This window comes from Carcharhinus amblyrhynchos, unplaced genomic scaffold (assembly GCF_965287045.1).
Source record: "Carcharhinus amblyrhynchos unplaced genomic scaffold, sCarAmb.v2.hapA scaffold_44, whole genome shotgun sequence".
NCBI lineage: Eukaryota > Metazoa > Chordata > Chondrichthyes > Carcharhiniformes > Carcharhinidae > Carcharhinus > Carcharhinus amblyrhynchos.
The window spans coordinates 331,516-358,814 of NW_027649785.1; the positions used below are offsets into that span (position 1 = coordinate 331,516).

At 48.6% G+C, this 27,299-nt stretch overlaps 1 protein-coding gene across 1 annotated transcript in view; it reads left to right on the forward strand.

Annotated features, from left to right (window-relative positions):
* Positions 1–1,898: 1,898 nt before the first annotated feature.
* LOC145337160 (inositol-trisphosphate 3-kinase C-like) overlaps positions 1,899–27,299 on the forward strand; it is a 55,380-nt gene continuing 29,979 nt past the window's right edge. The window contains exon 1 of the mRNA XM_080181949.1: positions 1,899–2,329. Coding sequence (XP_080038075.1) covers positions 1,991–2,329 — 339 coding nt within the window. The 5' untranslated portion in view covers positions 1,899–1,990. The remainder of the gene's footprint in view (positions 2,330–27,299) is intronic.

The window sequence follows — 27,299 nt, forward strand, 5'->3', positions numbered from 1 at the left end:
TGATTGACAGGAGGGGCGGGGTCGGTGTCTGATTGACAGGAGGGACGGGGTCAGTGTCTGATTGACAGGAGGGACGGGGTCAGTGTGTGATTGACAGGAGGGACGGGGTCAGTGTCTGATTGACAGGAGGGGTGGGGTCAGTGTCTGATTGACAGGAGGGGCGGGGTCGGTGTCTGATTGACAGGAGGGACGGGGTCAGTGTGTGATTGATACAGGGGCGGGTCAGTGTTTAATTGACAAAAGAGGCGCGTCGGTGTGTGATTGACAGGTGGGACGAGGTCAGTGTGAGATTGACATGAGGGATGGGGCAAATGTGTGACAGGAGGGATGGGGAGAGTGATTGACAGGAGGGGCGGGGTATGTGTGTAAGTGACAGGAGGGTGGGGTTGATGTGATTGGATGGACGGGGTCAGCGTGTGATTGACCGGAGGGGCGGGGTTAGCGTGTGATTGACAGGAGGGGCGGGGTCAGTGTGATTGACAGAAGGGGCGGGTCAGAGTGATTGACGGGAGGGCGGGGTCAGTGTGTGATTGACAGGAGGAGCGGGGTCAGCGTGTGATTGACAGGAGGGGCGGGGGTCAGTGGGTGATTGACAGGAGGGGCGGGGTCAGTGGGTGATGAGGGGAGAGCAATGGAAAGGTAGTGGACGGGAGGAGCTATTTCAGGCCATTGGTGATGGTTGAAGAAGACATCTTTCCATCAATCAACTTAAATCTGGCCTCCCCTCATCATTTTATACCTCAGGCAGCCCTCAGCCTCCTCTATCTGAGGAAAACAACCCCAATACTCCCCCCAAACTGCCCTTTTCCAGCCCTGGGAAGCTCCCCTGAACTCACTGTCTTTCTCTCTGTCCTGTGTGGATTCCAGACGGGTACACAGAGCTCCAGCCTCAGCGGCATTTTATACAATTCCAGCCTTTCACATCAAACTGACTGAGAACTAACGATGACTAACAGTCAGGGGCGTGGCTCAGCCCGGTGATTGACAGTTGGGGCGGGGCTCAGGCGGAGTGTTTGACAGATGGGGACGGGGCACATGCCGGTGATTGACAGTCGGGGGCACGGCTCAGGTCGGTGATTGACTGTCGGAGGCGGGGCTCAGGTCGGTGATTGATAGTTGGGCGGGGCTCAGGCCGGGTAATTGACAGTTAGGGGCGGGGCTCAGCCCGGTGAGTGCGGGCTGGCTCAAGCCGGTGACTGACAGGCGGGGCGGGGCTTAGGCCAGGTGAGTGACATTTGGGTCGGGGCTCAGGCCGGTGATTGACAGGTGGGGGCGGGGCTCAGGTTGGTGATTGACAGTTAGAGAGGGGCTCGTGCCGGTGATTGACAGCTGGTGCGGGGATCAGGATGGTGATTGACAGGCGGAGCGGGGCTTTGGTTAGTGATTGACAGGCGGAGCGGGGCTCGGTCCGGTGATTGACAGTTAGGGCATGGCTCGGGTCGGTGATTGACAGTTGGGGCGGAGCTTAGCCGGTGATTGTCAGTCGGGGCGGAGCTTAGTTGGTGATTGGCAGTTGGGGCGGGGCTCAGGCCGGTGATTGACAGTTAGGGCGGAGCTTGGCCGGTGATTGGCAGTTGGGGCGGGGCTCATGCCGGTGATTGATAGGCGGAGCGGGGCTCGGGCCGGTGATTGACAGTTTGGGCGGGGTTCGGGCCGGTCATTGAGTTGGGGGCGGGGCTCTGGCCGGTGATTGACAGACGGGGCGGGGCTCGAACCGGTGATTGACAGTTGGGGCAGGGTTCAGACCGGTGATTGACAGTTGGGGCGGGGTTCAGGCCGGTGATTGACAGTTGGGGCGGGGCTCGGGCCGGTGATTGACAGTTGGGGCGGGGCTCGGGCCGGTGATTGACAGTTGGGGTGGGGCTCGGGCTGGTGATTGACAGTTGGAGGCGGGCGGGCTGGCGGTTGGGCCCGGGCCGTGCCAGAGGCCGGGGTGTCCGCCTGAGGAGCGGCTCCGCTCGGGGCCGGCGATGCGACGGCTGGTAGTTTGATGAAGAGCCCGGAGAGCGCCAGGGGCCCGGTTCCGGCCGAGTGCGAGGCCTCGGGCCTCCGCAGGCCCATCCCGCAGCTGATTGTGACCCAGGACGAGTCGCTGCCGCCCGGCGCCGATCCTCAGCAAGAGCCGCTGCCGGACGAGGAGTCGCGCTCGTCGGACAGCGGCTGCGGCGGCTCCCCGGCCCCCTCGCTGCTGCTCCGCAAGCTATCCGGCTCGTCCGTGTCCTCGGCCGGCCTCTCCTCCTCCTTCGAGGAGTCTGAGGATGATTGCAGCCCCGCCAGCGACGCCGAGATCCCGCAGCAACTGCAGCTGGGCCCGGAGGACAGCCCGGGGGTGAGTGAGAGCTCGGCGGGGGTCGGGGGAGAGGCACAGAGAGAGAGAGAGAGAGAGTGTGTGTCCTGGGGGTGGGGGAGGGTGCAGGGAGAGAGAGAGGGAGAGTGTGTCCTGGGGGTGGGGGAGGGTGCAGGGAGAGAGAGAGGGAGAGTGTGTCCTGGGGGTGGGGGAGGGTGCAGGGGGAGAGAGAGAGTGTGTCCTGGGGGTGGGGGAGGGTGCAGGGGGAGAGAGAGAGTGTGTCCTGGGGGTGGGGGAGGGTGCAGGGGGAGAGAGAGAGTGTGTCCTGGGGGTGGGGGAGGGTGCAGGGGGAGAGAGAGAGTGTGTCCTGGGGGTGGGGGAGGGTGCAGGGGAGAGAGAGTGTGTGTCCTGGGGTTTGGGGGCTGTACAGAGAGAGAGAGAGAGAGGTGGGGGTGGATGCAGAGAGAGAGAGGGGGGTGGGGGTGGGGGGGTGCAAAGAGAGAGAGGGGGGGTGGGGGTGGGGGGGGTGCAAAGAGAGAGAGGGGGGGTGGGGGTGGGGGGGGTGCAAAGAGAGAGAGGGGGGGTGGGGGTGGGGGGGGTGCAAAGAGAGAGAGGGGGGTGGGGGTGGGGGGGGTGCAAAGAGAGAGAGGGGGGTGGGGGTGGGGGGGGTGCAAAGAGAGAGAGGGGGGTGGGGGTGGGGGGGGTGCAAAGAGAGAGAGGGGGTGGGGGTGGGGGGGGTGCAAAGAGAGAGAGGGGGGTGGGGGGGTGCAAAGAGAGAGAGGGGGGTGGGGGTGGGGGGGTGCAAAGAGAGAGAGGGGGGTGGGGGTGGGGGGGTGCAAAGAGAGAGAGGGGGGTGGGGGGGTGCAAAGAGAGAGGTGGGGGTGGGGGGGTGCAAAGAGAGAGAGGGGGGTGGGGGGGCGCAAAGAGAGAGGTGGGGGTGGGGGGGTGCAAAGAGAGAGGTGGGGGTGGGGGGGTGCAAAGAGAGAGAGGGGGGTGGGGGTGGGGGGGTGCAAAGAGAGAGAGGGGGGTGGGGGTGGGGGTGGGGGGGTGCAAAGAGAGAGAGGGGGGTGGGGGTGGGGGGGTGCAAAGAGAGAGAGGGGGGTGGGGGTGGGGGGGTGCAAAGAGAGAGAGGGGGGTGGGGGGGTGCAAAGAGAGAGAGGGGGGTGGGGGTGGGGGGTGCAAAGAGAGAGAGAGAGAGGTGGGGGTGGGGGGGTGCAAAGAGAGAGAGAGAGAGGGTGGGGGTGGGTGCAGAGAGAGAGGGTGGGGGTGGGTGCAGAGAGAGAGGGTGGGGGTGGGTGCAGAGAGAGAGGGTGGGGGTGGGTGCAGAGAGAGAGGGTGGGGGTGGGTGCGGGTGCAGAGAGAGAGAGAGGGGTGGGGGTGGGTGCAGAGAGAGAGACCGCCCCAGGGGTGGGTGCAGAGAGAGAGAGAGAGCGTGCCCCAGGGGTGGGGGTGGGTGCAGAGAGAGAGACCGCCCCAGGGGTGGGTGCAGAGAGAGAGAGAGAGAGAGCGTGCCCCAGGGGTGGGGGTGGGTGCAGAGAGAGAGAGTGCGCCCCAGGGGTGGGGGTGGGTGCAGAGAGAGAGAGAGCGCGCCGTGGGGTGGGGGTGGGTGCAGAGAGAGAGAGAGCGCGCCGTGGGGGTGGGTGCAGAGAGAGAGAGAGCGCGCGCGCCCCGGGGGTGGGGGGGAGGGAGAGAGAGAGAGAGCGCGCGCCCCGGGGAGGGGGAGGGAGAGAGAGAGAGCCCCGGGGAGGGGGGAGGGGGGGGAGAGAGAGCGTGCCCCGGGGAGGGGGAAGGAGGGAGAGAGAGAGAGAGCGCCCCAGGGAGGGGGTGGGAGGGGGAGAGAGAGAGAGAGAGCCCCGGGGTGAGGGGAGGGGGAGGGAGAGAGAGCATGCCGGGGGTAGGGTGGGGGGAGGGAGAGAGAGCGTGCCAGGGGTAGGGGGGTGGGGTGGAAGGGGAGGGTGGGGGGGGAGAGAGAGAGAGTGACAGCCCCGGGGTGCTGTGAGGAAGAGACAGCCCAGGGTGAGTAAGTCACCGTGTGGGACATGGGCAGGGGTAATGTGGCATCTGCACCTAGTCCGACAGATGGTAGTGAAAGTGGTCAGAGTGTCCTGGCTGGGAGTAAAGAGGGTGATCTGTTGGGTAGGGTCCATCAGAGAGGGTGACGTAGCCATGCTATGAGCAGAGGGAGATAACTATACCTGGGAAAGGTGTGAGGGATGTTGGCTGGGTTTTGGAGACAGGATGGGGACATTCCTGGAGCGGGCAGAGGAGTTTAGGGTTGCAAAGATCGTGAAAGTTTGGAACAGCAGCTTGTGTGGACGGCGAGCACTGCTAGACTGCTCGGGTTGTATGTGTGGGTTGGAGTTTGAATGGTTCCATCTCTGTTCCGGTTCCTTGGTTTTTATTTCTGACTTGCAGCAGTTGTATTTGTGATTGGGATGAAGCAGAAACATTTAAACACTCTGAGGCAAATGTATTCCAGTTTAATCAATGTTAATTGACTGAACCAGGAATATTGTGCATTCTGCCATATTCTGTTGATGGCTGGGTTTAATTGTTGCTTGGTCAGAGAACCTCAGAGTATGAGTAAGCCTTTCAGTCCTTTGCACTTGCTCCATCATTCAGTTAGACCGTAGCTAATGTGATTGTGGTCTCCACTCTGCTTCCATACCTATGGATAGCACAGTGGTTAGCACTGCTGCCTCACAGTGCCAGGGACCTGGGTTTCATTCCAGCCTTGGGAGTCTGTCTGTGTGGAGTTTGCACATTCTCTCTCTGTCTATGTAGATTTCCTCCAGTTTCCAACCACAGTCCAAAGGTTAGGTTGGTTGGCCGGCCATGCTAAATTACCCCTCAGTATGAGGGGAAGTAGGAAGGTAAATATGTGGGGTATTGGGATAGCATCGGGGATAGGGATTGTTGCCAGTGCAGTGGGCTCATACAATCCCTACAGTGCAGAAGGAGGCCATTTGGCCCATCGAGCCTTCACTGACCATAATCCCGCCCGGTCCTATTCAAGTATTTACACTGCGAATCTCCCTGACACTTAAGGGGCAATTTAGCATGGCCAATCAACCTAATCCGCACATCTTTGGATTGTGGGAGGAAACCGGAGCACCAGAGGAAACCCACGCAGACATGGAGAAAACGTGCAGACTCTGCACAGACAGTAACCCAAGGCCGGAATTGATCCCGGGTCTCTGGTGCTGTGAGGCAGCAGTGCTTGCCACTGTACCACTGAATGGCCTCCTCCTGTACTGCTGAGATCCTACAATCTGTCCCCCATAACCCTTGATTCCCTTGTTGGTGCTTGCAGCTACTCTACCAAGAGACTGGCTGTTGTGGTAAATCACACTCGTCTGTCTTGTGCCATCCTCACTCACCTATCACCCAGCGCTCTGTGACATTTGTCATCCAATTCCACCTGGGTCAACCGCTGTTTCTGCTGCCCTTGGCTTTGTCCCTGGAAGAGATCTTGAAAGCTGTCCAGCAGTGATCAATGGCTGAAACACTGGCATTGTTCTGGACATCACTTTCCAGAGCACTTCTTGCAATTTCAAGCACCTCTTCATTTGCCTTGGGGAAGTTTAAACATCTGTTTTAATGTTGTCATTTCAAAGACCTTTATTTTCTTCCATAGATCTTTCTTTACCCATTGTCCAAATTTTGGGGTGTCCTCCTTTCTTTTGTTTGACTGTCTATTTATGTGCAGTTATGCTGCATGGAAATATTTATTTCATGCAGTGTGAAGCCAGCAACGTTGTTTGCATGTTAATGTTAGGTGGATGACAATGAGTCCACTTCATAGAATCATAGAAACGCTGTAGTGCAGAAGGAGGCCATTGGGTCCATCGAGTCTGCACTTATAACAATCCCACCCAGGCCCCATCCCCATCATCCCACATATTTACCCCACTAATCATTCTAACCTACGCATCCCGGGACACTAAGGGGCAATTTTAGCATGACCAATCAACCGAACCTGCACATCTTTCGGACTGTGGGAGGAAACCGGACGCCCGGTGGAAACCCACACAGACGTGGGGAGAATGTGCAGACTCTGCACAGACAATGATGCAAGCTGGGAATCAAACCCAGGTCCCTGGAGCTATGAGGCAGCACTGCTAACCACTGTGCCACCCATTTGTGGCACAGACCAAATTCTCTGGGGAGAGGTTCAAGTGTTTGTCTTCTCCTTTTTCAGCAAGAGCAGTACTTTCTCCAGCTTGTTGCACAAATTGTTGTGATGATGTTTCTTGTCCTTTTATCTGGCCCTCTCTGCTGTCTAGTTTTGCTGATGTTAGGGCCTTTGTGGGCTGCCTCCAGGTGAGCCATGTTTGTGCAGGATGTTTTACCACGGGGTGTGTCGGAACCAAACCCAGTGCACACCTTTGCAGGGAGCCTTTAGGATTCACTGGTTAGTGAGTGCTGTCTGATTCTCCCTAACTCAGGAACTGTTTACCTGGGAGGTGTGCAGGTAACCAGGATGATTCAGAAAGCATACAGCATGCTTGCCTTCATCAGCCAGCATTGAGTACAAGAATCGGCAAACCGTGTTGCAGCTACATAAAACCTTGGTTAGGTTGCATTTGGAGTATTGCGTGCAGGACATGGAAGCTTTGGGGAGCATGCAAAGAGGGTTCACCAGGATGTTGCCTGGTATCGAGTGTTGGCTATGACGAGAGGTTGAATAAACTAGGATTGTTTTCTGTGGAAAGATGGAGGCTGAGGGGAGACCTGATAGAGGTCTACAAAATTATGAGAGGCATAGACAGGATGGATAGAGCTTTTTCCAGGGGTGGAGGTGTCACTTACAAGGGGGCAGAAGTTCAAGGTGAGAGGGGGAAAGTTTTAAGGGAGATGTGCAGGGGGAAGTTTTTCATGCAGAGAATGATGGGTGTCTGGAACGTGCTGCCAAAGGAGGTGGTGGAAGCAGGCACATTAACAATATTGAAGAGGCTTCTGGAATGGTACATGGATAGGGAGCGAATAGAGGGATATGGACCGAGTAAGGGCAGAAGGATTTTATTTAGTTTAGCTAGGACACCATGATCAGCACAGGCTTGGAGGGGGACAAAGGGCCTGTTCTTGAGCTGTACTGTTCTTTGTTCTTGAAGCCATTTAGAGAACTCCAGCACAGGTTGTGCATTTTAACGGGCTCAGTGTTATACAGAGTGTCTTCAGGTCTTCCTTGATGGTCTCCACTTTGCACCCCTCATAATCCTGAATTCCTGCAAATCTCTGCTGCCCTTTCGCAAACTCTCACCCTGTCCCATTCACCCATCAACCCTGCACTCGCTGGTCTACAATAGCCACCAGTCTGGAAACACGTTGAATTTAAAATTCTTTTTCCTTCCACCACTGATCTCCCCACCTCTCTATATTGCTAACCTCCTCCTACCCTCTTAAAACTCTGCTCCCCTCCATTTCTAGCCTCCCTGATGGTAGTCGCACTCCAATTGGTGGCCGTACCTTCAACTGCCTGGGTCCTCGGCTCTGGAGTTCCTTCCTTAAATCTCTGCTCCTCTCTCTTTGTCTCTCCTACTCCCCCACCAAGTTTATCTTGTTGACCTAGCTTTTGGCCATTTGACATGCGATCTGCCCTTGTGTGGCTCAGTGTTCTCAGTTGGTAGCCAGTCAGACAGCGGAGAGTTTGAATCTTATTCAAGGGGCATCCCATAATCATGGATGAGAGTTCAGTGTTGCACTGATGGCGTGAGACATGAATCTGAGAATCCCACCAGACTGTTTATGAGAGGGCAGAGGAGTTCTCCTAGGTCAGGGGTAGTGTTCATCCTTAAAGTTTAAAGTTTATTCATTATCCCCTAGTCGTCACACTCCAGCATCTGTTAGGGTGCACTGAGGGAGAATTTAGCATGGCCAGTGCACCTAACCAGTGCGTCTTTTGGACTGTGGAAGGAAACTCACACAGACACAAGGAGAACATGCAGACTCTTCACAGTGACCCAAGCCGGGAATTGAACCCAGGTCCCTGGTGCTGTGAGGCAGCAGCACTAACCACTGTGCCACCATGAAACCAACATAACTTACAAAAACACACATACTGTTGTCCTCATTGTTGTGGCATTGGCGTTTAAGAGTGATTTGTTTGCCTGCTACCTTTTCTGTATTACAGCAGAGTCTGCACTTCATTAGCTGTAGACTGCTCTGGAATGTTCTAAGGATATGAAACTCACTAGAGAAATGTTTCTGACTGGGTTGAGATTATAAAGATCTGGGTGTGTGTGAATAATGTCTGCCACATCATATCCACTGGCACAATCTCTGGATTTCTGCTTTGTGTAATTACTTGGTATATAATGATGAGTTAGTTGGCTTAAGCTGTCACCATAACGCCCCTTTAAGAAAAAATCCCGGTGATTAAAAGCAAGAGAAGTGGCTGTTTGTACATTTTACACAGGGCAGCAATATTACTGGCGACACGGTGGCACAGTGGTTAGCACTGCTGCCTCTCAGGGACTTGGATTCAATTCCCGGCTCGGGTCACTGTCTGTGTGGAATTTGCATGTTCTGCCCGTGTCTGTGGGTTTCTTCTGGATGTTCCAGTTTCCTCCCACAGTCTGAAAGACGTGCTGGTTAGGTGCATTGACCCAACAGATGCTGAAGTGTGGTGACTAGGGGAATTTCACAGTGACACAGTAATGTAAGCCTTACTTGTGGCTAATAAGTAAACTTTACTGCGGAGTCTGGTGTCTTAGAATGTGGGACAACACTTGGTTGCAATCCTTAGTGTCTGTAACTTGTAAACAGAAACTGCTGATCACGGTGTCTAGTGAGGGAGGGCGGAGTGAGAAGTTAAAGTTTCTGGTCAATAATTGTAACTGTGATTAGCTTGGAATCTGCGGATGAGTGTGTCACAGTATGTGTGTGTACACACGTGTGCATCTTTGTGTGCTGGTTAGTCAGATATCTGTGTTGTGACGAGTTTGCTGTGATTCACTTCCCCTCAATATGAGCAGTGTTGTAACTGATGAGCTGCCGACGTTACTATTAATAAACAGTGTGCTGGAGGTAAGACTCCCAAAGGAATTTCAGGTATCTAAGTAACCACCAATTCAGTAGTTTCAGTAAGGAAGTCTTCCTCCTATCATGTGATGACCGGGAGGAATGAAACATTCTTTAAAGGTTGATTGATGTGTTGACTCGACTAGACTCACAGAATCTCTACAGAGCAGAGGAGGCTACTTGGCCCGTCAAGTCTGCATCGACTATCTTACCCAGGCCTCTCCCCTGCCCTATCCCCACCCGTCTTAGTACACTTTGGGGCAGTTTGGCATGGCTAATCCACCGAACCTACATATCTTTGGAGTGTGGGAGGATACCGCAGCACATGGCGGAAACCTATGCAGACATGGAGACAATGTGAAAACTCCAAGCAAACAGTCACCTGAGGCTGAAGTTGAACCTTGGTCCTTGGCACTGTTAGGCAGCCATGCTAACCATTTTGCCACTGTGCTTGCCCATTGGGTTGAGTGATTTAACACAGTTCCAGGTGAATGGTCACTTATTTGAGTGCTCGCTGAGGTAAAGGTGAAGGGTGGTTCACACACAGAATCATAGAATTTCTACAGTGCAGAAGGAGACCATTTGGCCCATTGAGTCTACACTGACCACAATCCCACCAGGCCCTAATCCCGTAACCCCATATATTTACCCTGCTAGTCCCCTAACACTGGGGAAATTTAGCATGGCCAATCCACGTAACCGCACATCTTTGGACTGTGGGAGGAAACTGGAGCATTCAGAGGAAACCCAACAGACACAAGGAGAACGTGCAGACTCCACACAGACAGTGACCCAAGCTGGGAATTGAACCCAGATCTTTGGTGCTGAGACAGCATTGCTAACCACTGTGCCACCAGGCCGCCCATATATACTGGGCTTCATTGCTTCACACAGCCAGGTTTGTTTTGGGAGCAGTGACTGGTCTTTAGGTTCTGGGTAATTCTGTCGCCCCATTTACTCCAAGTCAGCTCCATCCCAACACAGGATGAACGGGGTACAAGTGGGCAATGCAGAGCCTGAGCTTCACTCCTCCTCAGTAATGACTGACTTCAGCTACCAGTGGCAGCAGGTAAATTATCAGCCTGAAACTGGTCTTGAGGCAATTGATCCAAGACCGGATATTCAACATATTTTTAAGTCAGTTACAATTACTTTCACAATTAGCACTGTAACCTAACGACATTTTGAATTGATAAATATTCAAGCTGAGACTGATCTTAAATTTTTGTTGACTTGAGGAACTGGCTTTCAGGGGGTTTTTATGGAATGTTTTGTTCTGAGCTGGCCAAGGGAAATTGCCAGTGCTCTACTAGATCAGAAACATCCAGGGCACCATTGGGAATGGTTTGCCTGCGCTGAGCACTGTCTCTCCCATGCTGAGTGCATCAGAAACTGTTGTCCATCTCTAGATAACTCACTACTCAAATCTTTTTCTTATTTATTCTAATTCACTTTGATCCAGTTCAGCATTTCCCTCTTCCCAAGCTCCTGTGTAAACACTAAGACAAAGGAGTTGTTAAACATTCCTGGACAAGTACTGATTATCTCAGTGAACTCGCTCACCCCTCTGCGTGGGGCCCCTGCCTCACTTCCAGCAGGTCTATTTTTGCTGATATATTTGTGCAATCACTTATCATTGTTAATACTCATCAAATACCTACAGCGCAGAAGGATGTCATTGGATCCATCGAGTCTGCAAACTCTTTAAAAGAGCATCTCACCCAGACCATGCCCTATCCCCATAACCCCACACAATCACCCCACTAATTTCCCAAATGCCCTACAGATCTTTAGATACTATGGGGCAATTTAGCACGGTCAATCCACCTAACCTGCACATATTTTGACTTTAATTTCTCTTGTTTTCAGTATCTTTTTCTGAAACACTATCTTTAATTGTTCATTCACATCATGATTTTGTATCATCGCTACACCTCCTATGTACCCCCCTAAACTTTAATGTGATACCAGTGCCTTTGGAAAAATTGCCACCATAGTCTCTATCGATTAGTATTGTCCCCAAGAGTCACACAGTGACAGACCTATATCGACCAGCACTGTAACCCAGTGCAATGCAGTGACAGACCTGTACCCACCAGCACTGTAACGCAGTACAATGCAGTGGTAAACTCGTATCCACCAGCACTGTAACCCAGTGCAATGCAGTGACAGACCTGTATCCACCAGCACTGTAATCCAGTGCAAGCAGTGACAGACCTGTATCCACCAGCACTGTAATCCAGTGCAAGCAGTGACAGACCTGTATCCACCAGCACTGTAATCCAGTGCAAGCAGTGACAGACCTGTATCCACCAGCACTGTAATCCAGTGCAAGCAGTGACAGACCTGTACTCACCAGCACTGTATCCCAGTGCAATGCAGTGACAGACGTATCCCCACCAACACTGTAACTCAGTGTGATGCAGTGACAGACCTGTCTGCATCACACTGTAACCCTATGTGATGCAGTGCGAGACCTATTCTCACCAACACTGTGTCACAGTGCGGTGCAATGATAGGTGTGTATCCACCAGCATTGTATCCCAGTCTAAAGCAGTGACAGACCTGTCCCCACTAGCACTGTAACCCAGTGTGATGCAGTGACAGACCTGTTCTCCTCCAGCACTGTATGTGTGATGCAGTGACAGACCTGAATCTGCCACTATTGGAAAGATAGAATTTGGATTATACTCCCATTTAGGGTTCTATTGTTTATAGTTTGTCTGCATTATTGCCTTTTCTTGTCTGTAGGAATGTAGAATTGGGCCAATACCCCCTCAGGAATTCCTAGTGCTTTATGTGGTTGCTAATTTGTAATCCGTCACAGCCTGCTGCTCTGCAGGTCCTTCGTAGCTCCAGTTATATTTGCCACACACAGAAGCATAGAGTATCAGGAGAGTCTTGCCAGTCCATTATACTGGTACAATCATTGAACCCTGCTCCCTCCAACAACTGCATTAGAAGGGCAGGGAATACCAAGACTCACAGGTCAAGACCTGTGGAGATTAGATAGGATCTGGTCATAGATATCATAGAAACCCTACAGTGCAGACAGAGGCCATTCAACCCATCGAGTCTGCACCGCTCACAATCCCACCCAGGTACTACCCCCACATCCCTACATATTTACCTGCTAATTTCTCTAATCTACACATCTCACAAGTCTAAGGGGCAATTTTTAGCATAGCCAATCAACCTAACCTGCACATCTTTGGACTGTGGGAGGAAACTGGAGGCATGGGGAGAATGTGCAAACTCTACACATAGTGACCCGAGCCAGGAATTGAACCCAGGTCCCTGCTAACCACTGTGCCACCCGTCAGTGAGAACCTGTGGAGATTGGGCAGGATCTAGTCAGTGAGAACCTGTGGAGATTGGGCAGGATCTAGTCAGTGAGAACCTGTGGAGATTGGGCAGGATCTAGTCAGTGTGGGTTTGCAGTGAGATCGTGCAGACACTGTCAAGTTTACCCCTGAATCTGCTCTGCTCTCTGATGGCTGTACATGAATCATTAACTCTTTCCTGACTCTCTTCCAGCATTTTGACTTGTTTTTAGATTTTCAACAATTGAAGATGGTTGCCCTTTTTTAAGATTATTTGACAAGGAAATGGGCTATTCTGTATCCCTTAACTAGCTGCTCAGGCCTCTGGTGAGGAGACTTGAACCCACGACATTTGGACACTTGTATGAGAGTGTTCCCTTTTCCATTTGAGCTTTAATTGATTTAATGTTTTCCCAAATTAAGGCACATTATTAAAGGGAATTTTTAAGACTGTGGATAGAGAGAATGTGGAGGTTGGGGCGGGCAGTTGACAAAGTGATGATTAGTGGTAAAGAGATATGATCTGGAATGTTGCGGCAGTAATGAACTCCAGGAATCCGCCTGGGGCTCCTTGTTACCTGTTTGTAGAAATTATTTGGGTGTAAACCGGAAGTTGTGGGTATGCAGAATGGGAAAGTACAGGAAAGTGTGCAGTTAACATTAAATATAAACTCAGGGAAGTGATGTGGCGTTTCTGCGAAACATTAATGAGACCTGAATTAGAGGACTGCTTACGGTTCTGGGCACCATATCGCAGGGAAGGGAGGAGAGTGGAGATTCACTCGGGCGATCCCAGGGCCAGGAGATCCATAGTTGTGAGGGAAGGGCTCAAAAAATTAAGGATTTATTTTTTCCTCAGGAACTGACAAAGGGCTGCGAGATTGAAAAGAATTTCAGGAGTCAGGAGACAGCAATTGAGATAAAACGAGTTGTCATGTAGGAATAGGAAAAACTGTGGTGGCAAATTGAAATTCTCTGTCCTCCAGCGAAAGCTTGCTTCTGTTGGTTCGTGACGAGCACTTGCCCAAGGTGCTTCGTAAGATTCTCAAACAATACTTGGAGTCACATGGCAATAGCTGGACAAAGAGAGGGAAATTATGAAGCATCTTTGAACAGGGAATTCCAGAGCTGGGGCCTAGGCAGCAGGAAGTATGAACACAATGCTGGTGCGATTATGATGGGGAGAGGCCAGAGTCTGAGGAAAAACGAGGGTTGATGGAGGGTTTCTGAGCGTTAATGGAGGTGATACGGAGGAAAGGAGAGGTGGCTCGTAATGATTTGACACCAAGGATGAGAATTTAAAAATTGGGACAGGACAATATCCTGGGGGCTTGGGCTGAGAGTTCACACCAGTGCCTTACAGTGAGAATTTCTCCTTGGGTTGTTTGGACAGGGAGTTTGAGACTTGGTCTTTTCAACAAGCTGCAGAGTACTGGTGTAAGGAGCTGATAGCACTAATCAGAGGTTTGCAGCGTAACATGGGCTTGGATGGTGGACTAGTCATCTGGAAACCTGAACGAATGACCTCGAGGCATGAGTATAAATCCCAGCGCAGTGGTTGGGGAATTTAAACTTGGCATCAATATAGTTACAGCACAGCAGGAGGTTATTCTGGCTGCTGTATCTGCATTGACTTTCTGAAGATACAGTTCACCTAGTGCCACTCCCTCTGCCTTTTCTCTGCAACCCTGCACATTCTTCCTTTCCAGTAAATACAATTCCCTTTTGAATACCTGCCTCCCCCACACTCTCAGACAGAGCATTCCGGATCCTAACCAATCACTGCATGAAGATGTGTTCCTCATTTTGCCGTTGATTCTTTCGCTAATTGCGTTAAGTCTGTAGCCCTCTGGTTCTCGATGCTCCCCCCCAGTGGGAGCAGTTTCACCCTGTCTGCACTATCTAAACCTACTGTACCGCAAGCCCACGGATAACCTCATGATTCTCCAGCTTCCACCCTAAACACGTTAAAGAAGCCATCCCCTATGGCCAAGCCCTCCGTTATATACAGGATCTGCTCAGATGAGGAGGATTGCAACAGACTTTGAAAGATGCCCTCATAAGAACAGGATATGGTGCTTGACTCATCGATCGAAAGCTCCGACGTGCCACAACGGAAAACCGCACCAACCTCCTCAGAAGACAAACACAGGACACGGCAGTCGTTCAGTACTTCCCTGGAGCGGAGAAGCTACGACATCTTCTCTGGAGCCTTCAACGTGTCACTGATGAAGATGAATATCTCGTCAAGATCATCCCCACGCTCCCACTTCTTGCCTTCAAACAACTGCACACCCTCAAACAGACCGTTGTCTGGGGATGGTAGGGAGGAAAGGTTTGAACTGGAATAGAAAGTGTTAATTTGGGCTGTTAACCTTTGATTGAAATTAAAATTCAGACTGCATTGTGCCAAGCTCTGCTCATCAAGAAACAGGCATTCAGACAGGGGGAAGGGGCTGGGGAGAAGAGACTTGACGAGATGTCCACATGGGAAATAATTAGGGGAAATTTCACAAGAGGGAGAAAATCAATGTGAAATTTAGATTCAAACATTGAATTGTGTCAGACACATGTTTGAATGTATAACAGTTAAATTTCATAATAAATATCAACAAATTACTGCAGATGCTGGAATCTGAAACCAACGTTTCCAGCGTTTTCTTTGGAAAATCTCAGCATGTCTGGCAGCATCTGTAAGGAGAGAAAAGAGTTGATGTTTCGAAACCAGATGACCCTTTGTCAAAACTCTGACAAAATGTCATCTGGACTCAAAATGTCAGTTAAATTTCAGATTGATCTTGGGAAGATTGGCACAGTAATGAAGACATAATTGGACTTAAGCAACATACCTTTAAAATATGGATCAGCCTCAAAGCTTATTTGTGTTTGTGTGTATGATTTTTACTCTGACCTCACTTTCTTAGAATTCCCCTTTTTTTCAGATTACTAATTCAGCAACATAATCACCATCTCCCTCTTTTTAATATTCGTTCATGGGATGTTTTGTCGCTGGCTGGGCCAGCATTTATCACCCATCCCTGAGGGTATATAAGAATTAACCACGTTGCTCAATGCCTATGGGTGGCACAGTGCTTTTCACAGTAACTTTATTGCACTGTTAATATCAGCCTACTTGTGCAATAAACGAACTTAAATTTTTAAACTTTGCTCTCTCCCTCTATTTCCTGCTTGTTCTGTCTCATTTCCACTCCCCCCTCATTGACTCATTCTCTGTGCCCCACCCATATTTATACCCAGCATATGTGTGTGAGACACTTCTATTTTGGTCGTTCACTGACTCGCACACTTGGATGATTAAACAGGACGAGGGTCGAAATATCTGCTGGAAGTGCTGATTCAAGAATTGGAAGGAAATACTTTATCTCATGTTCTTCCAGTCATTTCCTGTCTGAATAAGGCGCAGTAGTTAGAATGGTGATAAGTGGCAGGGCAGCAATGTTTTCCTTCAAACGCGCACCTTCTGGACTAGCTGCTGTTTACCTGTTCAGTTAGTACTGCCATTGTAGACTATGTGTTCAGGATGTTCTGTGGTTGGGGGGAGGGGGGGCACAGCCCCATTTTCATCTTTACCTTCCGTGAAGTCCCAGGGGAGGTGGGAAAAAACGGACAGCTAATTCAGGAAACCGTGAGAAAACTTCCTCTTAAATCCCAAGAGCACCCGAACCCTTTGATCATTGTTCTGCTGCCACATTCTAGAAAGGCCAGAATGAGTCAGTTTTTTTTCCCCTATCTCTGGGAAGCTCATCCAATAGCTCATCTCCCATTAGAGAAAAATCATCATCTAGACATTCATGTTCACATCATCCCCACTTCCCAAATTTCCTAGAGTGGCACTTCGTTCCACTTGGATGCATTACCTCAGAAAGAAATTCTGGGGGAGAAAGAGACAAACCTGCATTTGTATAGCACCTTTCGTGACCTCAGGGCATCCTGTAGCATTTTATAGTCAATGAAGTACCTTGGAAGTGTAATGTAGGAAAGGTTTGAGCTAATTTGAGCACAGCAAGCTTTCACAGTCAGCACTCTGTCCAGATAGGCTTTTTATAGCTGTGTTGGTTGAGAGAGAGATTTTGGACACCAGGGAGAACTCTCCTCTTCAAGTACTGCTATGGGATCTTTAAAAACTACATCAGGGCTGTGAGCTTCTGTTTATTGTCGCACCTGAAAACTGACATCTCTTGGTGCTGGGATTGTTGATTGAGAATGGAACGGAACAAACAACTCACTGAGTTTTTGTTGATGCCATCTATCCACCAGCATGTTATCAATCATCCAAATGATTTGAATTCCTCCTTCAGTGTAAGTCTGGGCAGCAAATCTATAATATGGCAGGTGTCTCTGTAACTCCATGAACCAAAGTTGGGTTTTGTTTAATAATTACAAAGACGTAGTCTCACTAAAGCTGCAGCAACAGCTTATGTTTATATAGCACCTTCAATGCAATGAAACCCCACAGCGCTAATTGAGGGGAACATTATGAAGTAGCATGACATATAAGGAGATAATAGATCAGATAGAAGGCACAGTGGTTAGCACTGCTGCCTCACAGTGCCAGGGACCTGGCTTGGGTCACTGACTGGGTGGAGTGTGCACATTTTCCTCATGTCTGTGTGGGTTTCCTCCCACAGTCTGAAAGACGTGCTGATTTAGTTGCATTGGCCGTGCTAAATTTTCCCTCAGCATACCAAACTGGTGCTGGAGCGTGGCCACTAGGGGATTTTCATAGTAACAGTGTTAATGTAAGCATACCTGTGACACTAATAAATAAATGTAAACTTAAACTAGATGACCAAATGGAGGAAAGTGAGAGTAGAGAGGTGTACAGAGGGAATTCCAGACTTGGGGCCCAGGCATCAGAAGATATGGTCACCAACAGTGGTGTGATTCTGATGACCAGAATGGCCTGACCTTGGTTTCATACCCAGTAGTCAAGACAATCTCGGACCCTGCTTATTTGACAACATTTGAGCACTGTATCATCTGCTGCCACTACTGTCTGCTGGTATAGTCTTCAGCGCTCAAGGTTAGTGAGCAAATCCCAAGAGGCCCCAAATCTAGTTGGGCTGCCCTCCATGCTGACACTTGATCTTGGATTACCCAAGATGATGTCCGAGGGCAGCCTGTTGAATTGTGTCCCATAGGTCTTTATGGGTTATGCCATCCAGGATGGGGTGGGAATGGCTTATTGCACCAGTGACTGCTTTACCCCCACAGACCTGACATTTCTTTTACATGTTAGGTAGTGTTATGTGGCCTGGCCTTGGGTCAGTGCTTTTCTGATGAAGTTTTTCTTAATCATTCTTGGAGTGTGTATTGTGCTGGATAGGGCAGCATTTATTCCCATCCCTAATTGCCTCTTAAGAAGATGGTGGTGAGCTGCCTTCTTGAACCGCTGCAGTCCACGTGGCGTCGCTACACCCACAGTGCTGTTTGAGAGGGAGTCCTAGGATTTTCACCCAGTGACACTGAAGGAACAGTAAAGAAATAGTGACGTATTTCCAAGTCAGGGTGGTGAGGACTCAGAGGGGGAATTTGCAGTGGTGGTGTTCTCATGTACCTGTTCCTCTTATCTTTCTAGATGGTTGTGGTCATAAGTTTGGAAAGTGCTGTCTTGGTGAGTTGCTGCAATGCGCCTTGTAGGTGGTGCACTCTCCTGGCACTGTGCATTGATGATGGAAGGAGTAAATGTTTGTGGATGGGGTGCCAATTAAGCAAGCTGCTTTGTCCTGGATGGTGTCAAGCTTTTTGGGTGTTGTTGAAGCTGCACCCATCCAGGCAAGCGGAGAGTATTGCATCATATTCCTGACTTGTGCCTTGAAAGATGGCGGACAGGCTTTGGGGTGTCAGGAGGTGAGTTACTCTCCATGGGTGAGTGAAACTTTGCAGAAGCTGTCCTTCCACAGTTGGTGCATTTTCAGGCATGTGCTATTGCTTAGAATTATACAGACCTTTAATCCACCTTGTCAACAGCTGCACTGATCCATTGGCCTCATACCGACTTATTGGCAGTCCAAAGATGTGTAGGTTAGGTGGATTGGCCATGCTAAATTACTACCCCTTAGTGTCCAAAGATGTGCAGGTTACCCATTGTTTGCCTGCAGGGTTGTGTGGATGAGGAGGGATGTTTGGCCTCTGTGGGAAGATGGCCTGGGTGGCATGTTCTTTTGGAGAGTCAGTACAAATGGCTTCCATCTGCACTGTGGGATTCTATGGGATTTATGGCAGTGTATCACTGTCTGAATTTCACCTTAAGAGTCATGCAGCCTGGGCTGTCTGTTCTCTCCCCCTGACGGTGAGGGGCCCGAGCCGTCCGTCCGTTCCCCCTGACGGTGAGGGGCCCGAGCCGCCTGTCCGTTCCCCCTGACGGTGAGGGGCCCGAGCCGCCCGTCCGTTCCCCCTGACGGTGAGGGGCCCGAGCCGCCCGTCCGTTCCCACTCATCACATTTTCCCACAGAATTAGTTGCAGTTCTGTGTCTGTGCCCTGATGCAGAGTTGTTGTCAGGTACTTTCCCGCTGGGAGCAAGAGCCTGAAGGTCCCTTTGTTGTAAATGAGCTCTCTGACTGGAAGTTGGGGCAACCATGTTACTTAATTCCAATTTCCTTTCATTGTAAGAGCAGTGGGAAAGAAGCTGGAGAGATGAATGAAGCAGGGCGGCTGCTGATGGCTGTCATTTGCCTTCATTGGTGAATGTGTATTTTTTAAACTACGTTGGTTAATATTCTGAGATGTTTATCTGGTGCTATCTTACTGGTGAGCTGAGTTGTGCAGATTGTTGGCTGTTGCTGACGGTGGTGCTTTCATAATCTTGATATTGTGTATGTTCTCCCTTTATCGTGTGATCTTCTGGGGTATTTCGTGATTGTGCCGTTGCTGTCTGTAGTTCGGGAGAATGTTTTGCTGGTGACTGGGGTCTTGGTGATGCGTGTGGTTGGCCTGTTTCTGTGTCCAAAAGTGTCACATAGCCAGATGTATGTACAAAACAGTGAAGGATCAGGTCCTTCTGACACACTACTCTCATGGTTTCTGACTCACATTTGTGGACCATATTTACCTTTTATCACTGTTTTCCATGCCTGCCCTCAATAGATTGTACTGAAGCAAATGTACTGTCTGGTAATGAAGAATTGGAGTCAACACACTTTCACAGAGATACCTATAACAAACGTGTATCTCTGAACTCAACAGCCCCACTTTCAGTATTGTCCATATTCATCCCCATTTAATGCCCCACCCCCCCAACTTGCATTCAGTTAATCACGATTAATATACAAATGTCAACATTTAACCTTAATCGTTTCTAATCATTTCACTTCCATGGTTGTGTTGCCTGTCTGAACTTAGGCCAATTCACCCGAAACACAAGTAATTAAGCTGATATATTACATGCTAATCAAAGACATGGCTGAAAGACTTGTATTAAGTCACTCACTGTATCTGTGGCAATAGCTTTGCCTTATGCCCCCTTACACCTAGCAGAAAGTCTGTCTTAACTCATCGGGAGCTGGCCCTGTAGTTTGCCCAGGGCATTGACATTCTGTAATAGTGTGGTGTCCCATTGCTACGTATGGTCAGAACGACTGGTGCTTGTGATTTCAGACAGGGTCTGAAAGCATGACTGGAGGTTGGACTCGGGCTGTGAGTTGGATGGAGGAGCCCGTTGTTGGGTCTTGTTCACTGGTTTCTTTACAGCTCCTAATTAACACTCAAAATCTAATTGAAACGTGTAATAAAAAGTATGTGTGTGATGTATATGTGTGTGTCTGAAGGGGTGTGTGATTGTGGGTCCATGTGAGTGTCATTGTGTGTGGGAAAGCATGATTACACGTGTGTGATTTTATCCTTTGGATTGAAATTCAATCCCTTGGTATTCTGGCTGGTTCAAGATTCCTGTATTCCACCTTGGCAGTGCTCTTGGTCCCCTCAGCTGGGGCACTGAAGAGGGAAAAAAAAACTTCTTCAACAGAGTAAGGAAGTTGGTGTTGTAGCTTCACAGGTCAAACTGCCAGTCTGACCTCGGGAAAAGGCTGGATAATGTTTAGTTGGTTGTGGAGGGGTCTAGCTCTGGGTGCTGAGCAATGCTGGGTTGAAATGTCTTTGCTCTGTTGATGGCTGGGCAGCTGTGAAGTGCTGTAAACCTCATGGTTGGTGATAGAAAGTATGGCACACTTGGATTTTGTGGGATTCTTTCCCACCAGGCCCACCCCATACTCCAGTGATGGCCAGTGCGGGCATAGAGCTGTGTCAAGCATTCCGTCAGAGCTCGTGGAGCCAATCTCAGTCATGGGAAGTAAGTGAATGTCCGTCCCACCCTTGACTGTGACAGGAGCTGGAGAGTTGCCTGTTTGTAAGTCAGGAATGGCATCAAGGAATGAGCAGCATGAGGAGAATGAAGGGATGGTAGCTAAATTTGCAGATGACACAAAGGTAGCAAATTTGTGAAGAGGACATGAGGTTGCAGATGGATATAGGTGGGTTGAGTGAGTGGGCTGATACTTGGCTGATGGAATATAACGTGGGAAAATGTGAAGTTGTTCACTTTGGCAGGAAGAATGAAAAAAGGAGCATTAGCCGTGCTAAATTCTCCTTCTGTGTACCCCAACAGGCGTCAGAGTGTGGCAACTAAGGGGTTTTCACAGTAGGTTCATTGCATGTTAATGTAACACGAATAAATAAATTTAAATTACTTAAACAGTGAATAACAGCACAATTCTGAGCTGCTGGGAGACTAGGTGTTCCCGAGCATTAGTCACAAAAAGTTAGCATTTCCAGCAGAGCAAATACTTAAAAGTTAACAATGTTATCCTTTATTAAGAGAGAAATTGAACATAGAAGTAAGGATATTATGTTTCAGTTGCGCAGGGCATTGGTGAGACCAGAAGTCAAATACTCAGTGCAGTTTTGGTCTCTCTATTTGAGGAAGGATGTAGATGCATTAGAGGTGGTTCAGAGGAGATTTATTAGATGGAATAAAGTGGGCTGTCCTGGGAGGAAAGATTAGCTATTGTTTCTGTGGAGTTTAGAAGAATGAGGGGTGACTTGATTGACATGTAGAAGATCCTGAATGGTCTCAACAAGGTGGATAGGGAAAGGATATATCCTCTTGTGGGTGAGTCCAGAACGGATGTCAGAGGTAGGTTCTTTCTCAGAGGGTAGTAAGGTCGTGGAATGCCCTGCCTGCAGCAGTTGTGGACTTGCCAACTTTAAGGGCATTCAAATGGTCAGTGGATAGGCATATGGATAACATTGGAATAGTTTAGGTTAGAGGGTCGTTAGATTGGTTCCACCGGTCGGTGCAACATCAAGGGCCGAAGGGCCTGTACTGCGCTGTAATGTTCTATGTTCTAGAACTAAGGGGCACCATTTTAATATTAGTGGTCGCCGTTTTAGGGCAAAGAAATTTTGTCTGAGGGTCGTACGACTTTGGAACTCTGTGCCTCAGAAGGCAGAGGAGACAGGGTCACTGAAGATTTTTAAGGCAGAGGCAGCTAGATTCTTGTTGGACAAGGGTGAAGAGATCGAATCTTAAACTCAGTGCATTAACGGGGCTGAATTTTTATCAGTATGGGTATTTCTCAGTTTGTGGTGGAAAAGTCTTTTCTAGGTCATATATAGAACTTGCTGCAGAGAAACAGGCCATTTGGTCTATGCTGGCAGATATAGGTGGAGCCCTGCAGCAGCACACCAGGTTCCAGTTTGCTCTGAACCCAGGCTGGCGGTACAGACCGGCCAGCCTACACTGTGGCCGTTGCTTTGAAAATAACACATCCACGGACAGACACTTGGAGATCCTGTTGGGGGAATACATCACAGTGCAAGGACTAGAAAACAATGGTCTCAGTTATAATCGAGCCAAACATCCTTGCTGAACATACCAATACTCTGTTATCTGTGCAGAAAGAATGTGCTCAGGATAGCGGTTGAAGGAGTGGAATTGCAGCTCCAGGGTCGTGAGTTCAAATCCCATCGAGGCAAGTTGTAAAGTTAAATTCAATAACCTAACCCTCTCTTTTGGAGCTGTGAATTTCGGTCTTCCTCAGATTGTCCACGTCCTGAGAAATTTTTTAAAAGCCCTTTAGTAAGAGGAAAGCTTTCCTGTGTCTGCTTGCAGCTTCTCTTCTTGAGACTACTGTCTGTGGCTCCATTAACCATCTCTGTGTTGTCAGACTGCCTGTGACACTGAGAAAGGTATAGCTATCTCATTTGGCTCCCACCAAAATCCCTGCCTCCCCACAATTCCATTTCTCTCCCCTTGCTGGATTTGGGTTGTGCAACACTGATGGCCTTTTGATCCTGTTTTAAACTCCATGTTATAAATTTACAACACAGAAGAAAGGCCAATTGGTCTAAAGGGTCTGTGTGAGTGTACTCGACACAAATTCCCATCTTCCTCCATCTAACTCCAATAACACATTCTGTAACTTTCACCCATCTGCTTATCTAACTTTCCCTTAAATGCGCCATGACTGTTTGATTCAGCCGCTCTCTGTGGCAGTGTTCCACATTCTCACCAGTTGTGGGTGAAGAGGTTTCTCCTGAATCCCATCTCAGATTGATGAAAGACTGTCTTATATTTCTACCCCTTAGTTCAAGTCATCTTTGCCAGTTGAAACTTCTCAAAGTCAACCTTTTCAAAATTTTGACAGATCTCAATCAGGTCACTTCTCAAACTGCAGCAAGTGCCCCTGGCTATTTGATCTTCATTTGCCCTTCAGGTATCATTCCACTGAACCTTTTTTTTTGTACCTTCTGCAGTGTTCTCCATAAAACACCAGGAGCCAACACCAGATCAAATCTGCTCCATCCTGATCTTTTTACCTGCCTCCCCCCATCCCTTCCATTTCCTGTAACTCCACTCGTCAACCCCTTGATCTTCCTTTTCAATTTGTTGATATCTCCACCTTGTCTGTTGTTTCCCACTTTTGCCTTCACCAAGGAAAGTGATGCTTTCAAAGTCACAGTGAAAGAGGAGGTAGCTGTGACACAGTGGGCTAAAAATGGAAAAATGAGTGGGCATTAAAAATGCCAGGTGTACTTACTAAGCTGATAAGCCATCAGCACTGGATGGGGTCACCCAAGAATGCATAGTGAAATTAGGCTGGAAATTGCAGAGGTGTTGACTGTAATCTTCAAGGATGGTGCCGGAGGACTGGAAAATTGCAAATGTTACACACTTGTCCAAAAAGGGGCGTAAGGTTAAACGCAGCAACACGGGACAGTTTAACCTTTGCTATGGCATAATTTAATGATAATCTGGGACAAAATTAGCTTGGGCAAGTGTGGTTTAATTAAAGAAAACCAGCACATGTTTGATTTGATTTATTATTGTCACATGTATTAGTGTGCAGTGAAAAGTATTGTTTCGCTGCATACTACAGATGAAGCATACCATTAATAGAGAAGAAAATGAGAGAGTGCAGAATGTGGTGTTACAATTATAGCTAAATGTTCAGTGCAAGGTGATGCTTAGCTAACTTCATTGAAGTTTTTTGATGGAGGAAGTGTGGTTGAGGACTTCCAAAAGGCATTTGATAAGAGTGACGTAAGAGGCTTGCCAGCAAAGTTGAAGGCTAAGAAAGAAGAGGGACAGTGTAGCCTGGTTTTGCAGTTGATGACATCGAATGCTACTCCTGGCTTGAGAAAGGTAGTCATGATGTGGAGATGCCAGCGTTAGACTGAGGTGACAACAGTAAGAAGTCTCACAACACCAGGTTGAAGTCCAACAGGTTTATTTGGCAGCACAAGCTTTTGAGTATTTCTGGAGAAAGTATATGGTGAGGTTCCCAGTGGGTCAGTGTGAGGACCAATATTTTTCTTGATGTATCTTAAAGACCCAGATTTGGTCTTTAATTTCTTTAATTGCAATTTCAATATCTGAAGATGGCTCAAAACTTGGAAGTATTGTGAACCATGAGAGAATTGGTGATACATTTCAAGAAGATCTGGTGGAATGGGTGGACATGTGGCATGAAATTTAACACAGTAAAGTTTGAAGTGATATATTTTGGTAGGCAGTATAAAATATAGGATACAATTCGAAAGAAGTGCAGAGGGGACGGGCAATAATATGTGCATAAGTCGCTGAAGGTGACAGGGCAGGTTTTAAAAAGTGTGAGGGGGGAAGGAGTGGGTGCATTGAGTACAAAAGCAAAACAATTATGGTGAAGCCTTTGTAAGATGCAGGATTGGCCTCAACTGGCATGTTCTCATTCTGAGCACCACACTTTAGGAAAGATGTGAAGGCAGGTGCAGAAAAGATTCATGAGAATGGTCCAGGGATGTGGGCCTTTAGTTACGTGGAGAGATTTGAGATGCTGCACCTGTTTTCCTCAGAAAAGGTTGAGGAGATTTGCTCAGTGTTCAAAATCTTTACGCAGCAAGTGGTTAGGGTCTGGAATGCGCTCCCTGTGAGTGGTGAAGATAGATTCAACTAGTTTTCCAAAAACTGGATAATCATTTGAAGGTTTTTAAAAAAAATTGTGGGGATATGGGACTAGGTGAGTTGCTCTTGCAGAAGGCCAGTACAGACATGACAGGCTAAATGGCCTCCGGTGCTGTAGCCATTTTCGTTCTGTAACACAAGGTGTTGTGGAACAATGAGGGGCATAGATCAGCTAGATAGTTAAAATCTTTTTCCAAAGGCAGGGGAGTTTAAAACTTGAGGGCTTAATGTGAGAGGGAGAGATACCAAAGGGTCCAGAGGGGCAATTGTTTCAGTTGAGCAGGCAGTGAGTGTCTGGAACAAACTGCCAGAGGTGGCAGTAGTAGAGGCAGGTACAGTTTTGTCTTTTAAAAAGCATTTAGGTTAAATGGCTATAGAGGGATATGGGCCAAATGCAGACAGTTGGGACTAGCTTAATGGTTTAAAAAAAAAGGGATGGTATAGACAAGTTAGGCCGAAGAGCCTGTTTCCATGCTGTAAACCTCTATGACTCTAATAACGAGTCCTTTATTGCTGATAATGCTGTTGCTGGAGATGGATTAAATCTGCTGCTTTGAACAGGATTGTTGCCTGCAAGAGGAGCTGTTTGTAGATGATTTAGTTACTCTGCCCCTCACAGTCCTTTGTGCATTTTGATCAATCTGTCACAGCAACCACAACATTGCTGGTGTGTAATGGAAACTTTTTTTTGTACAGGTAACTAGTTGCCAGGCAACCAGGTTACGTCACCTTGCCTTTTATGGTGGGCAGGACCAGTTGAGGAGGGTGTTGCAGGAAATTGCCAGTGGAGGAGAGCAGACAGTGAACTGTGCTGCGCTTCGCTGAGGCATTCTGAGTGGGGACCTTTGGGTTGAATGGGGCAGCAAGAGTCAGCCTGGATCAGAGAAATCTATCGATGCTGCAGGCAGGTCACTGTCCATCGCCTACGTCTCCATATCTCTCAGACGTCGTGAAGGTGAGCTGTACTTTCCTGATATCTCAAAATCCACATTTTCCTGACACCATGACAGCTTCGTATTCAGTTTAGGCTAGACCATTGCTTCTAGTTTTAATTTATTTCCAGGCCTCATCGAGGATCATAAATGTAGGGAGGCTCGATGTTCGAGTTGTATTGTAACCCTCCGTTACCTGTTTTTGGAAGAAAGGTGTATGGAAGGGCTGTGCTCCAGTTGGCCATGTTAAGTGTGTTAAGTTATGCACCTCTCCCTTTGTGATCAGATAGACTTCAGACATTATGATTATCTCATGCAGGGCTGCAGTAAAAATTCTGTTATGAGTACCTACTAGTCACATGACTGAAAGAATGAGCTGAACTGGAAAAGGGGCAATTCTGTTTGTTGTATAATTGCCGATCAGTTGTTTTGTATGGGCTGGATGCATGTGTGCTTGTGTGAGGAGAGGGGAAGAGAAGAGAGAGCATGTCATTTGGTGCTGCTGGTTTGGCTTCCCCAGGTGTATGAAGCATTGATCCTGAATGCCATAGGTTCACTGTTGTTCTGCGGAGTGCTATCACACTACATTGATGTCAAAATACAAGTGAAAGTGTTAGTCACTGCCTAACTCAACTGTATTCCTGTTATTGAACAGGCTAGTAATTACTTTCATTACTGTACAGAATTCCTATTTACTGGTAGGGTAAAGATTACTCACTGTATAACTGTAGTTACTGTTTATTCAGCAGGTAAGGGTTACTCACTGTGACTGTAGTCACTGTTTATTCAGCAGGGTAAGGGTTACTCACTGCAACTCTAGTCATTGTTCAGCAGGTAAGGGTTACTCACTGTAACTGTAGTCACTGTTCAGGTAACGGTTACTCACTGTAACTTTAGTCATTGTTTATTCAGCAGGGTAAGGGTTACTCACTGTGTAACTGTAGTCACTGTTTATTCAGCAGGCTAAGGGTTACTCTGTATAACTAGTTGCTGTTCAGCATGTTAAGGGTTACACACTGTAACTGTATATAATCTAACAATACAGAGTTCTTATTGAGCAGAGTAAAATTGCTTTCCATTTTGCACATATAATATCCTCAAGAGAAGCTGCTGGTTGTCTCTCTTAGCTTTGTTCATCAGATTATTTCCTGATTCCTTGGGGACTGTTGAAAGAATCTTTTGTCTAAGTTGTGGCTCAGATCAGTTCTTAGCCAATGCATGGCCCACAGCTGATTGTCAGGGTGAATGGACTTATTGCTGAAGTGATGATGGA